The sequence below is a fragment of the Lipophrys pholis genome (assembly GCF_963383615.2).
Source record: "Lipophrys pholis genome assembly, chromosome: 4".
Taxonomy (NCBI): domain Eukaryota; kingdom Metazoa; phylum Chordata; class Actinopteri; order Blenniiformes; family Blenniidae; genus Lipophrys; species Lipophrys pholis.
Genome location: NC_137637.1, coordinates 5,772,125 through 5,787,570, shown reverse-complemented (window position 1 = coordinate 5,787,570; position 15,446 = coordinate 5,772,125). Strand labels below are relative to the sequence as shown.

Genomic DNA, 15,446 nt, shown 5'->3' with positions numbered 1-15,446 from the left:
TGTGTCGCATTTAAGATTGACAGTTAGCCAGGAATTGACATCCTGGTTTGGTGATTAAGGCTTTCAGAGATTGGTTAACTTTTACTAGCTGATGCTGAACGCCTCAGAAATTTTATTACATTTTGTGTCAAACGCGTACATTTTTTATTGTACAAATAAACAGTTAATTAGTGTGTAGCTTTTGCTCGGGAATGCTACAAGCTCAGGAAGTTCCTTTTTTTTTAACGTGTGCACTTGATGTGTGAAGTTCACTCTTATCATTTTGGAATATGGCTATCTAGGTAAGTGCCAAATTTGTTAGGTAACCCGTAAAGGCTAAAAACAACAGGGAATCCTAAATATGTTATAAATTTCTATACTTCTTGTGTAAAATGTATCCGTTTTTAAATTTTCTATTGTATTTATCTTGCTCTGGCACATGGAAATAACAGTTTTTATTTGTTAAAGCAAGATAAACAATATGAAAATGCTAATAGCGGCCCATCTTCTACTAGGTTCAAATTATTTTGATGTTTCAGCACATCATCGATTATCTAAACAGGAATCTGTTTGGATACTACGGTTTACAAAGAGCAGCTCCAATTGTGATAAATTGTTTAGATCTTTTAGATGATTGATTAGTTTGTCTTTGGAGACAAGACGTTCTGCGCAGGCTGCAAATCCCAGTCATCACTCACTCAAGATTTCTTCATCACTTTGTGTATGAATAAGATTTGAAAAGATATTCAAGAAAATTCTGCTAGAGACACAAGAATGACATATGGCTTTTTTTAAAAGCGGTTACCCTTTGTATTTCACCTTTGATTGATCATCATCTGACTCGATTTTATTACATCCTGGAACAAAGGAGCTTTAAGGTCAACCCAGTTTGCCGTTAAAAATGTTCAATCGAAAGGAATCATATGCTTGTGTTTTCGGACATATGCTCAACCCACTGCACTTTATTTTAGATTTTGGACCAATGTTGCAGACCAAAGCATGATCCTAAACCCAGTGTTTGCTATGTAAATTAACCAGAGCATTTCCAAAGCTTTGAATGTTCCCATGTGCAAGACAGCCTCGATAACTGCAATCTAAATGAGTAGTTCTTCACGGTGATGGGCGATTCAACTTTATTCCAGTCCAGCTGGGGATTGAAGCTGGAACAGACATCGGTCAGCGAGGTTGAAGAGTCCTCTGCCACACTTAAAGAACCCACCAATGAGACACGTCATCTTTCAGAAACCCGAGTGTCTTAACAAACACAGCTAAACTATACTGACAGAACCATGAGAAGTTGGTTTACCTGATTTGAAACTTCTGACTGAATGCCAATTACGATGCCACACAAACAGCAGGTTCCATTCATTATTACTGATTCCATCCGTTTCGTGTTATTGTTCTGCTATATCTGCTCCTGTCTATATATCTTCTTCAAGAAATTACAAAGATGTGTCCCACCGTTTCTATGCTGGAGACATTGTGTTATATGGTTCTGTCCAACCTGACAACATATCCACATTTCTGGTTTCGCTTTATTTTGAGGAACAGTAGTGAGACAACTTAAGAATTATTTACCATATAAATATGGAGTCTTCCCTAGATGCTTATGGTTAATTTCTTATTCAAATAAATAAAAGAGTTTAGAAGGGTTCAAGATGGGTGTGAGACATCTGCCACACATCCAGAACTATATTGCCAAAAATAAAATGAGACCAACAAGGCAAACATTTCTAGAGCCTATTAAAGGTGTCACATTACACAGAATTCACTGTCTAATGGTTTTCCAACAGTAATAATCGTCCCCATACCTGGAATGACGCCCCAGAGATGAAGACAGTCTGTCCTCTCTCCCCTTGGCTTGTTCCAGTTTTTATAAAGTGTGTTGCTCCAACCTTTTGCTCTTTGACCCTCTTTGACCCTCCCCCAATTAGGCAGCTCTACTCTGGCACATGGCACCACAAGAGGAAGTACCTCCTCCTCTTCCCAAGATGGGCATGTGAGGGCGGAGCCAGTCCAGCTCTCACAGACACAGCAGATTCTGAATGTAGCTCCTATGATCCAATATTCAAATGGAGGAAAATCAAGGAAAAGCTGGATTTGGGGCAATAAACTTTGAATACAACATTTTTGGTCCAATGAAACCATGTGAAAATGTTGAAAAGCTGGATAATAGGAGATCTTTAAGAGTCCTTAGCAAATTTCATGTTCAGTTTGTCTCAGCTCACTGAGTTACAAGCTCCATTTGTCTGGTCATGGTGAAGATCGGGCAGATCGCAGCCGGATATACTTTCTTTTTCCTTTTTCACTTGTGCAAACTTTTAAACTGTGATGGGTCAAAATCTCCTGATAACCGATGACATTTAACAGATTGACAATGAACGGAAGGAGCCAACAACACACTTGGCATAGCCTCCAGTATATAATCAGCAGTATGGCATACTGCCAAATCAAGTTACACAACAGCAACACCAACAATAAAAAGAGATGGATAAGCGATGGAACTACAGAGGAAACTTTTTTGGAGGGGCAAAAATATTTCAAGTATCAAGTAACCTTTGAAAAAAAGATAATATCCAACTCAGCCATGACGTCACCTCCAAGGTTCATTATGTATCAGGCTATAGTGCTATAAATACAGTACGATAAATACTTATTAACTATACAAGTTTGGTATTACCAGTTTGTACCACAAGATGGTGTAGTGAGTCTGTTCATGTTAAAGAAGAATGAAAGAAGTAGCAGCAGGTGTAGAGCTCACGCTAACTTAATGACTCCTACAGGAATGATGCTGAGGCTCCATGTGAGCAGCAAAACACGATTTAGCTTTAAGAGGCACAAATTAAGCTTTGCTACTCCAAAGACACTAAAAGTGTTTCGTCCACTGAACTCCTGAGTTAATAACTTGGAACGCCAACGCAGTTTTTAGGTTATTGACAACGCTAACTCGGTGAATGCAAATGTTGTTCTTGCACTATGTTCTTCATGCTTCAGCTTGTCTATGGCAGTCAGCTAATCACTGACAAGCACCCATGATGAGTTAGAGTAGCGTTGGCTAATTATTTATTTACCAGACTGAAAAGGTCTTGCTTCCAAGACCTTTCAGGCAACAGTTCAAAAGCACACTCTGAATGGTGTGCCAACTAGTTTTGGTTAAACTGTTAAATACTGAGAAAATAAATGTCAAATTACTTACTTGTTTAAAAGAAACAAAAAAAGATCTGAACAAAACTCAGCAAGTCTGATTGTTTAGCCTGATGGTAACTCACCACTGCCATGAAGCACAAAGAAATACCAGAAATCAGCCTAAAAACAATAAAGTGAAACCTCAGCTCTCCTTTTGAAACGCTGCTCATGGCAGCTGCAGAAGCAAAAATAATCAGAAAGAAAAAACGAGATACAAATGTTTATCAACGTATTGGCTAAAATTGCTTTCAAGAAGAGAAAGAACACTTATTATTATTTCAAAGAATCTAAACATGACATATTTGAGTAATATCCTATAAAAGTTGATGTTCACTTCCATCGGCCACCAGAATTTACTGGTCGCAGCATACAAACAGTTTATTAGTACATTTTAAAAATAATCAAAAAGGTCATTTTTCATTAACACAAATTAAATTGGGTGTACTGCTGACAAAGTACTGAATCAAATAACTTGTGAATATAACTCAGCCGCGGTATGAAAACATGCTGACAACGTACAAGAGGCTCTTCAAAAATCTCCTCACCGAAAATGACATAATCTTCTAGAGCTTTGCTGCTTCTGATTGATGTGGTACCTTGAAACACTTCCTGACATGATATAGTGCGAGTGCGACAAGCCAAGCCCGTCCTGCTCCTCCATTCTCTCTTGCTGATGGCGTGACAAAATGTCATTTGCATACATTTACAGCCATAAAGCAGCAGGGATTTTTTTCCTCCCAAAGTCGTCCATCTTACCTCGTCGTAGACGCTGTCATTCCGCTCAAAGTCCCCCGCCTTCCTGGGCAGCACGTGGACATGGACATGCTGTAAGCACACACAGACAGGGTTTAGATGTTGTGCTCCGTCTCGAGAAAACCGGCGGCGTTTCACCGGGGAATTGTGTGACAGACTGATGTGACAGAGACGCTTTCCGTAGAGAGTCTTCATTACTTCACAGCACACTGGTGAAGCCCGAATGGAGCCTTGCTGCCGTGTCACAAATCGCAGGAGGGTGACCGTGCATTTCACCAAGCACGCTACCTGTACACCGCAGAGACTCTTTATTTTTATGCTTTTGAGGCTTTAATTGACTTTTCCCAGGTCCCCTCCTCTGATGTCAGCCCCCCCTCTTCGTTTTGCTGTCACAAACATGGTTGTCTAACTTTGATTTACTGCTCTGCATGGATGATATGATAATGTCCCCTAAGAAGCTGCTGTGCTGAGCAACGAACACACTGAGCAACAAAGAAACACCAGACAAAACAGACATTTTACCTGATCTGACCTTTGTGAAAAAAAACATCTCTCAAAACTTATGAATACATAAACTCAACTAGAACAGGCATACATACAACAACACCACATTTGTCACCTTGGGAACTACTGGATCACAAGGTTATTTGATACACCACACCCTTCATTCATTCATTTGTCAAGGTTGTTTGAATTACTTCATGTTATTAGTGTTTGACACTGATGTACACACATTTTACAATTTCCGTGACCCTCCCCCTGACCTTTGACCCCCAACCACTAACCAGGGTAACGATGTCACTGCATATATGGTATATTGGCATTGGTTTGGTATCAATCGGATCAAAACTGGCCGCGTTATGACCAAAAATACATTTTTGACCTTTTCATTACCGAGACCTTGACCTTTGACCCAATTGCTCATCTCTGAAAATTTTAAGCAATTCGGGTCAGAAGTTTTTGCAAAAGGTTGGTTACATACATACATACATACATACATACATACATACATACATACATACATACATACATACATACATACATACTGGCTTGGATTAATATAGTGCTTTTTTTGAGGTGACTCAAAGCACATACAGAAACCATTTTTCATTCACGCCAATCACGCCGGTGGTGGTAAACTATATTGTAGCCACAGCTGCCCTGGGGCATGCTGACAGAGGTGTGGCATCACTCAACATTACAGCAGCTTCAGAGAAAGTAAAGAGACATACTTGCTCTCTGCACAAAAAGAGTCATTGCCATCTTATTTTGCTCATAATCAGAGGGAAAAATCACTTTAGATCATCTCGATAATGGTTTACTGGTAGTAATGAAAGTCGCTACTGTACAGGACATGTACAGAAACATAATGTGAAAATAAATCAGTTTGGCTCCTCTCTTGGTGGACGTATGTGATGATGAGATTGTTTTTCTCTCCTGTGTTAACTGTCAGCAGCAATGAAGTGACACTGCCATACTGCTTTTGTTGTTATTCTCATTGTGTGAACATGGAAATGAGGATTTTCCCAACTGGTAACAATCCTAGTTCCCATCTACATTGATGAAAGTCCGTAGGGAGAACAAGGATTACGATCCATTAAAACATTAGACATTGACACATGTACTACTCATACAAACACATATGATCCCAGAGAAACTCACTGTTAATACTAGAGGATCCACATAAATGATCCAGAATTAGAAGCAAGGATAAAGTTAAAAAAGGAATAGAAATATAAGATAAGAATCTCCATGAATAAACCCCACTTGGCTACAAAAACTGAAATGTTTTCAGTTGTTCAGTAATTTTGGAAATTGTAATATATTCCTGTTGACACATTAAGTAGCATAATCCTCTTTAAATAGATAAATTTTACTTGCCAGTGACAACAAAACAGAGTTCACCAGCATTCAATAGAAGTTAACAGTCAGTTTAGAGCTGTAGGTTCACAACAGTCTATCGTTATTTAGGGGCCATAGGAAGTCAGGAAAAACATACAGTCTGAAACTGACAGTAAAGGCCTGTCCATCACATAGAGGTGAGTTATTTTATTGTTTTATGTAATAACTGAAGTCTGGTGCTGTTCTTTGTTACAGCCGAGCTGTTTGAGGAGCAGGAGCTCCTCTGTTCCTCTGATATGTTGTGGAGAGGAAGTGAAGTGTTGGAGAGCAGCTTGTTTGTTGACTCAAACATCTCCAGGTCCTCCACCAAAATGTATTGTTTATACTAAAGTATGATTAAAAAGCAACAGCAGATATACAAGGGAACTTTGTAATTGCAGAGAATGATTGAAACTCCAGGAGTTACTTAACCCAAAAAACTCAGTACATCAGCTTTAAATATCATGCAAAAAAAACCAACAGTTCAAAAAGACGGGTTGAATGAAGTGAAACTACATGGCCGCATTGTGTTACATTTGCTACCTTCAAAGTCTGTACAGTAATAGTAAATTTATGTCTTTCCAACAAAAAATGAGACGACTACAATCAATAGTAACAGTCACAATAAAATTATAAATGGATGAGCTCTCTGTACTTTACCAAAGGATGATATATGGAGTTATCCATCCCGGGTGCTCGACTTTGAAACAGAAACCTCCATCCTTTCTCAGCGATACCGTCTGCAGGGCTCAGAGCTCCCCGGGGACGATGAGCTGGTATTTTTAGTGGCTGAGAGCTCAACAAGAGTCTATAAAACGAATGAAGGTGTCAGAAACCTTCTCCTCGAGGGGTCTTCACGCACTTGCAGGGAGCACACTTGGGTTTTTAACGGCAGCATTCTTACTTCTTCAAACGAAGCACGCGAAAAGAACGATCACCTCAAAGTCTGTTGTGGACAAATCGGCTCTGACAAGTATGCAGTTAGACAAAGGCTGACAGCTGCAGCCGCTGCTCGAACAAAGCTGAGAGCATTGTCACAGAGTTGTGGACAAAAAGCTGCTCCAGCCTGTTTGAACCACTTACAGGTCTTGCTGTGTTTGGATTGAAGTGTTGGTCTAACGAGATGCCTTCACATGTGTAGTTTGGACCATTTGGTGCAGAACGACGTGATCCAGATACATTTACATTAGTTTGGTCTCTTTTTATTCTTGCGCCCTGCCATCAAACTGGCAGAGTGCCAAGTTTCCCTGAGGAGTAAGAATGAGGACAATAAGATTACCATTGTTACTGGGAGAACAATGTTTCTACAAGTTACATTTTCTGCACCCTTGTTTCCCATACGAAATATGTTGACTGTTAGTTTTGACTTTTATTTTGACTTCCAAGATTTCTGACTTTCAAGCAGCATTGTTGCAAGGAGAAATTGGAGCCCTTTTCTAAGAGATTTTTGTTACTGAACACAGCATTCTTTAGTCGTTGATATTTGTGTGTTTATGAAGAGTTTGGACCAATTATAAATGAAACAGTGGATCTGAAAGAAAGAAGAAGCTGTCTGCAGCCCGGAGCAGTTTGTTTTACATTGAAGCACAATTCAAATGGATCAAGACCACCTTTTCACACCGTCTCTATATGGCTAGTTTGGTCATTGTGAGTGTTTCCTGTTACAACCCACCCTACAAACTTTCCTTGATCACCTGAAAATTGTCAGCTTCTTGTCTCTTTTCTGTCTTTCAGAAGAAATAAGCAGATACTGAACCAGGCAGCCCAGCTCCTTCTTTATTATTGTCATTTGAATGTTATGAACTACTACTGGTAAGCATCCCGATTCCCAGCTGCACCAATAAAAGTCCAGAGACAGAAAAGGTTTACAACCCATAAAAAAAACACAAAACATTTCCAACACGAGAGAAAAGAGGCAGACTCCAAACACAGAAGTCATCCAGGATCAGGAGTAGCAACAAAATGCAAGAAGCACCTAAAAGATGATGATACACCTGTCTCAAAATGAATAATGTTCAAATTCGTAAAAGATACTTTAAATGTCACGTTCACGTCTTTCCTGTCACAGGTCGACTCACTCACAGTCAATGTGAAACACCTGTGCTGGAAAGCCACTGTTAGAAAGAGGACGGCTGTGGTAATAAGCCTCCCTGATCGCTCTGTGAGCATCGACTGTAGAGGAAACAAATGAGTAGAACAGACTCTTGATTCAACAGCTGAATGAGCACGTTGGTCGATGTGAGTACACGGCTCATGCCAAGTTCGTTTAACTGAAATGACAAAGATAAATGAATGAAGGGCCACTGTTCTGTGCTCAGTAAGATCCTCAATAACACTACCTCCTGCCATCCCAAAGTGCCACTTTCTAAAGATCCAGACTGCTGGCAAAACTTTCTGGAGAACTCAGAACACATCAGACCTCAAAGCTTTTATGACAGCAATCGCACTCATGCATCTGGATGTATCAGAACAATTTTGGCCTTGTGTTACATTTTCTCTCCAGTGGCTGAAAAACCTCTGAAAAGACAATTTCCAATGACTGACAGATTGATGTGTAGTTGATGTGTATAGTGATCCAGTTACTCAGAAATCACGCAGTGCTGTGCACTCTTCTTTAAATCCCTCTATTTCGGCCTTGTCCTGGGTGTGTGTCTGTTTCTGTGCATGTATCATCAAGGGCCTAATAAACTAATTGTGGGGTTTTTATTCATTTTTCATTACCATGCTGTGATAAACTGTGGAGGCAGGCTGAACCAGTGTTTGTAAATGCTACAAACAAGATAGCATGTTTGGAGGCGCCTGCCTCTCTTTCTCTTTCTCTCTCTGTTTTCTATTTAATGAGGTCATTTGCATAATGTCTGCATTATTAAATTTGCCTACCTTGAGGAAAACTTCTGAGGCAGAAAAAAATAACCCATCATAGCGGGAGAGCTATTCATCACCAACTCTTCCTAAATGAGCGCCGTGTGAACGAGGCAGTGGCCGCTGGACACACGTGTGTGTGTGTGTGTGTGTGTGTGTGTGTGTGTGTGTGTGTGTGTGTGTGTGTGTGTGTGTGTGTGTGTTCTCGTCACTCCTCTGCCCACATATCTAGCAGGGGACACATTATTGGCCTATTCATGGCCTCACTCATATGCTGTGGTGATTTGTTCATTACCTGACGTACACCCCGCAGGATACAATGCAGCCTGTATTACTAATCTCCCGTATGCATAAGATGTGTTAACGATCACATTGTAGTAAATACCCTTCTTGATAGTAAACAACTGGATACAGCCCACGTCCTCAGTGGAAGTCTGTTTAGCATGGAAGCTATTCGGCAGCAGGAGAACATTTTTTCTATAAAGTTGATATGTAAGCAGCAGAAAAATGGACATATTTAAGTATTACAGCCAGTTTTGATGAGAATATTGTCAGTGTACAGTGGTCAACATCCAGCAGAAGTGGTCACTGGGTCATGGACAGCCGAGCCTCACTGATGCATTTAGGGAGTGAAGGCTGACCTGCGTGGGCTGATCCAATCAGTGTGCCACTGTAGCTTCACATGCTGCAAACGTTGACCCCATGTATCAAAGTTAGTTGTATATGTGGTTAAAGAGCTGCAGACCTGCCAGGGCACACATGCTGACCATTGACTCTCCTTTCAAAGTACCAACAATTAACAAATAACCATCAGAAGAGGACCAATAGAGGAATCGTGTTTTCTTTAACATCAACAGCTGAGGGTCATGTGTGCAGCTTCTGCTGGTGAGACACTTCCCACAATGCATCCTGATGGAAGTCCCCACTGAGCAAACAGTGGTCCAAAACACATACACAAGGTGTTATCTTTATATCTCCTGAAGATGTCCTCAGGGGAAGCCAGAATGGACGTGTTTTGAACATCTTCCCTGGACTTTGCATGGATGTCTTGTGTGGACGTCATATGAACTTCAATTAAAAAAAAAAAAAAGTGTGACTCCACCATGAGTCGAACCCAAACCTCTTCTGTGACAGGCGAGACGTCTGCCAGTAGACCAGGGGTCTGCAACCTTTGTGAGCAATTTTCCATCAAATTCCATTTTTCCGAAGCCGCAAAACATGCTAATGTTTTGAAATGAAGAAAAAGCTGGAAAAAAGTCACTTTCATGATGTTTAACACTTAAAATTTAGATATAGAGTTTAATTTTGCTTCCACATCCAAATTTTGCAAATCTTATTGGATTTAATGGATTTTTGCCATTTTAGCAATTTTATAAATCTTGAATATTTTTGCCATTCTAATCATTTAGCTAATGATTAGAATAATTAAAACAACTTTAGTTATATTAGCGATTTTAAGTTTTTTGTGGATCGCTGTTTTTAGTGATTCTGTCATTTTAGCAGTTTTTTCCCATTTTCATTTCTTGTTTTAGACATTCCGTATTTTTTTTTTTAGCTGTATTGTCTTCTTCTGCTGTTTTTAGCCAGGAGATTAGACCATTTTTGAAAAACACTATAATATGCCCATCAATTAGAAATCAAAGCAAAAAGGTTTCTTTTTATAGAATTTTCTGGAAGTTTCAGAGAGCCACTGCAAGGGGGGTGAAGAGCCTCTGCACTACATCACCTGTTTGCTCTAGACAACATTGATCCTTACAATACACAGAAGTGTGTCACTTATGATTGACAAAAGTACTTATTGAAAAAGCTCTCTTGTAAAGGTATGTAAAAATAATTACGAGAATAGCAGGTGAAAGAAGAAAAATCTGTCAAAAAGAACAGTAAAGTCAAAGCGGAGAGCTCGAAGGACATTTCTGTACAGTAGCTAAGCTGGAAGTGATGAGAGGACATCATTCAAAAACAACCTCTGATGTTAGCAGGGAACCCAACTTTCCCCAAAGTGTCCATCCAGTCATGTAATACCACTATGTACCACCAGATGATGCAGTGAGTAAGTCTAGAATCCAGGCTGAATCAAACTGGGCACTATATACTTTTCAAGCTTGACTTTGTACTGTGAGACTTTATATATCACTTATAAGATGACTACAAACCTATTTCTTTTACTGTTATTTTCATGTACATTTGGTTGTCATCACAAATCCTTCCTAAGAGTGTCACACTTAGCAAATCATACATTTAAAGCTAAACTGATTCCTACTGAATTCTATATAAAAGACAACCAGATGGAACAATATTGCAAGTATAAAAAAAGAGCTGCACAGTGGACTTGTGGGTGGAGAACCGTGTATTTCGTCTCGTCACTATGCCCCCAAGCAAGGCATTAAAAAGGCCTGAATGGGTTTTACCACATCGACAGCACACTGTGTGTGTGTGTGTGTGTGTGTGTGTGTGTGTGTGTGTGTGTGTGTGTGTGTGTGTGTGTGTGTGTGTGTGTGTGTGTGTGTGTGTGTGTGTGTGTGCTGTATATCTGTGAGGCACACCTGTGGTGAGAAAAGGCTCTACCTTCCCCCTGCCAGCTCTCCAGTTGAACAGTTGCTGTAAATAACAACATGTTCTCTGCTGATATTAAAAAAACAAACAAAAGAAGAAAAAATGCTTTTAGCTTTCTTCTATGATAACTAGATGTTCAATTTGAAGGGCTTCACCACAAATCAATTTTGGACCAAATATGCCACAACTGCTGTCTTTTAGTTGCATTACTAAAATTGATTTACAAGTCATTGTGAAAGTTTGTTCTAACAAACAACAGCAAACGTTAATCCATAAGTCTCACTGAAAGCAAGGCTGGTTTCACAGAATGAACAGAAAAATTCAGATGAACATATATCTCACACTTTTTAGTTGTTTGTTGTCAATATCAAAATATTGGGTTACCATTCGGGGACAGTAGATGGCACAGGATAACCACAGAATGCTGCTTCAGTACAACCAAAAACCCATTACTTCAATAATTTACTGTCAGAGCAGGCTAGATGCCATTAACAAGAACAATCCACATAGGAAATCAAATTAAAAAAAAAATAAATCATATATATATATATATATATATATATATATATATATATATATATATATATATATATATTAGTGCGGTCAATCGATTAAAAAATTAACTAATTAATTGCACAATTTTCTGTAATTAATTACGATTAATCACATTGTTTTTATACGGAAGATTAATTAATTAATTTATTAATTAATTAATTAATTAATATTAATAAATATCTAACATAAGTCTGGGTTTTGTTAGAGTGCAGGATAAGGTATGCCAGGAAAAAGCCAAAGAATATTTGATCAGAGCTTATTTTCTGACAACAACAATCAAAAACAAGTTTTTGTGTAAAGATGTAGAGAAATGAAGGTTGGCCCATGGGGCTACAGTGACAGTGGTTTCCAGAAGCCTACATTCTTTGGTTGAGCCATCAATTCTCCATCATATCAAACAGCTGAAAGATAATGTTTGCCATTTGTGTGATTTTTTTGTTTGTTTCTGGAGTCTGTTTAAAAGCCTCTTTATTTTGGAGGATCTGCTGAGTTATTACAATCATAAATGACACTGCCATGGAAAGCTTGCTACCAGATTGTAATATTTCTAGTAAACAAATTGGGCTTTTTTGGCTACATGAAGCTGGGTGATAATGAAAATGTGAAATCTGCCAATACTCATGGACCAAACTTTGTGTGTAACGATAAGAAAGAATAACAGATTCCAGCTCTTTGTGGCAGCATTATTCTGCAGCTTCCCTCGGATGTTTTATGCCCTTGACTCCGAGTCACGATGTCTTTCCTCTTTTATTGGTGCTGCCTGATTACACACACTGCAGATGTTGAGGTCATGGTTCAGTGTTGGTTCCTCTGTGGCGTCCTTCAGCCGGTGCTCTGGGTGAACGCCTCCCCAGGCTGTGGCCCGTCAATAATTAGTCAATCAAGCGCTGCTTGAAGATTACGCCCTTCATGCAGAGTTGCGCTGCTCACGGACAGAGAGGAGTCTCGGAAGTCGGTACGTTGGACTAATGTGTGCACAAGACACTTGTCAGAGTTCAGGGCACCGACCGCTTTTCCAAATAATCAACCCACATGCTTCTTAATTAATCAGCAAGAGCAGAAACAAATGAGGTAAAAAAGCCGTCGTATCAATTGAATTGATTCAGGTGGAATTCAGTCTGACAGGGAGGGAAGCTTTAGCACAAACAGGTCTGTATCTTGTTAATGGAATGGAGGAATGAAAGTCTACTTGATCAAAGCAGAAAGCGTCTAGTAGACTTTCATCCACATCACCTTAAAGCAAAGTGACTTTCTTGGTTAAATCACAGGAGGATCCATCATGTTTCCACATGTTCAAGTTTTCCCAGACTTTTCTGTAATTTTCCTTTTCAATTCTGCTGGGAAATTAATCAGGACGAGCAGCTGTCAGCTTCTTCTCCAGAGGAGGAGGAGAATGACTCCAGGCAGGTTTCATAACTCGGATACAAGAGAGATTTCAAAGTGCAGAAGTTGATGCACAAGTTTGACGTTCAGTTCTCGTCACATTTCACCGTCAGAAACAGAGGTGAGCCTCCACGGGATGGACTTTTAGTGAAGAGGAAGATGTGAGCACGTTTGTTTCATAGGAATTAAAGACATATGTAAATACACAGTCCACATTTACCAGGAAGTGTTGACGTCATCCCAACTGAAATGGAATAATTGAATAAATGCCACATGACCGAACATCTCCAAGAGAGAATACAAACTTGTATTGATTTCAGTTTTGCCTCCAACTACTCGACTCTGAACAGTCATTGCCTTCAAGTGGAATTTCCTTCAGTGAACGCACCAGTAAAGGTGCAGCTGATATAAGGCTCAATAGCTAATGCTGCTTGGCAAGCAGAGCAAATTAAAAATCATTAAAAACCTTTTTATAGACGATGTTGTTAAAGCTCCTTTTTTGTGTCCATGTTTTTTACATTGTTTGGTGGAGAAAGTGAAGTAACATGCAGGTTAAATTACCTTCATGGTATAATCTATAAAACAAGTAATGTAGACTTAGAAACAAATGTACCTTCTGGGGTTTGGAGGGGCAAAGATCTGACAACACACTGCATCGCATTACAACCGTGAACATGCAATACACCTCAATGCCTGGTTACTGTTGGGAAGCCACATGTGGCAGCTGAGTCTTGATGGGCCAGCTGTCGCAATCTCAAGGTTGGTCAATCCGTCACCTTACATGAAAGCACTTTACATAGCAACTGTCACCGCGAGTGTGTGAGTGTGTATGAGAATGTATGTTTTAATGGACCAAATGAAAATAAAAAAGCACTAAATACATTTTTAGGTACATTTTTCGGTCAAACTCTTCCTCAAACATCACACTGTACCTCTTGTCTTCGATCAAAAAATTTGAATGGACATTACCAGTGTGGGATATCACTCAGTACCAGTGTTGCAGTCTAAAGTCAGTGTTTTCTTCCAGAAACAAAGTCAGTGAATTCAAGCCAAGCTGCACTTCCACTGGTGTGCTGTTGTCCTGCCTGAGGTCTTGGAATTCCGTTTATGACTTTAGTTTCTCGAAAAAAAGGTTGCGAAGATCACTTTGTAAGTCAGAGAACTGTTTGGATACACCTTAAACAGCTGCTATGAGCAAAAACATTTCATTCACATCAACAACAATATCACAAGGCTTTATGCGGAGTTATTGAAGTGATCGATAAGCTTTACAGTCAATAAAAACACTTCAGACTTACAATCAGTAAACAAGTCAGATAAAAAGCAGCATTAGAACAACTGACCAAGCTCCATCAGATAAGAAATACATCTGAAAATAAAGCTACATTTGAAATAAAAATCAGCTCAGAGGTTTTTTCTACAATCAAATATAATGTCACAATTATATGACTTACTTTTGGAGACTAATTTAGAAGGGATATATTCACATGAGAGTCATGTACAATCATGTACATGACTCTCATGTGAATATATGAGAGTCATGTACAATCAGAACAAGACCCAGTGATCTAACCCCTCCAGAATTATCGGCTTCAGTCTACAATTCAAAAGTATACAGCCTAGTGCTTGAATATAAAACATAAAAACAGCCTGATTTGTCTCAATAATAAGTTGAAAAATGACGAGAACACTGGTCTATGACAGGCGTCTGCAACCTGCGGCTCTGGAGTCACAAGTGGCTCTTCAGCCCCTCTAGCAGCTCCCTGAAAGTTCAAGAAAATTCAGTGTTTAATAGATTTTCACAAATGATTTAATTTCCTGGTTATAAACAGCTAAAGGCAATAAAAAGGGCCATAATTACAAAAAAATCATAAAATAGCTAAGACTACTCCCCTAACCCCCCAAAACAGCTGAAATGATAAAAATCACTAAAGGTAGTTAAAAATAAGCTCCAAAATGCTAATATAAATAAAACTGTTCTACCTGTTCTAACCATTAGCTAAACAGCTAAAATGGCTAAAGTATCAAGATTCATAAAATGTATTAAAGTGGCAAAAATCGATTTAAAAGAAAGAAAGAAAAAATGCTTTTTCTTCATTTGCGAACATTAGCATGTTTTGTGGCTGAAGACAAATTTAATTTGGAGGAAAATCAAATTCTCAGGGACCCCAAGCTGCTCCCATGCAACCAACAAATATGATCCCTGCAGGTTCTCTTAAGGCTGAGAATATAGCTTGGTCTCCAGCCCATTGGCAGTGCCTGGTACATCTTCATTGGGAAGGAACCAGAGGTCA

The 15,446-nt window shown here is 39.3% G+C and overlaps 1 protein-coding gene across 10 annotated transcripts in view; it reads right to left on the bottom strand.

The window, feature by feature from the left end:
• The window catches only part of fhit (fragile histidine triad diadenosine triphosphatase), a 422,950-nt gene that overhangs the window by 73,826 nt on the left and 333,678 nt on the right, over nucleotides 1-15,446 (bottom strand). For all 10 annotated transcript variants that reach the window (XM_080460849.1, XM_080460851.1, XM_080460842.1 and 7 more), the window contains one exon: nucleotides 3,922-3,990. In XM_080460849.1, coding sequence (XP_080316975.1) covers nucleotides 3,922-3,990 — 69 coding nt within the window. The remainder of the gene's footprint in view (nucleotides 1-3,921; nucleotides 3,991-15,446) is intronic.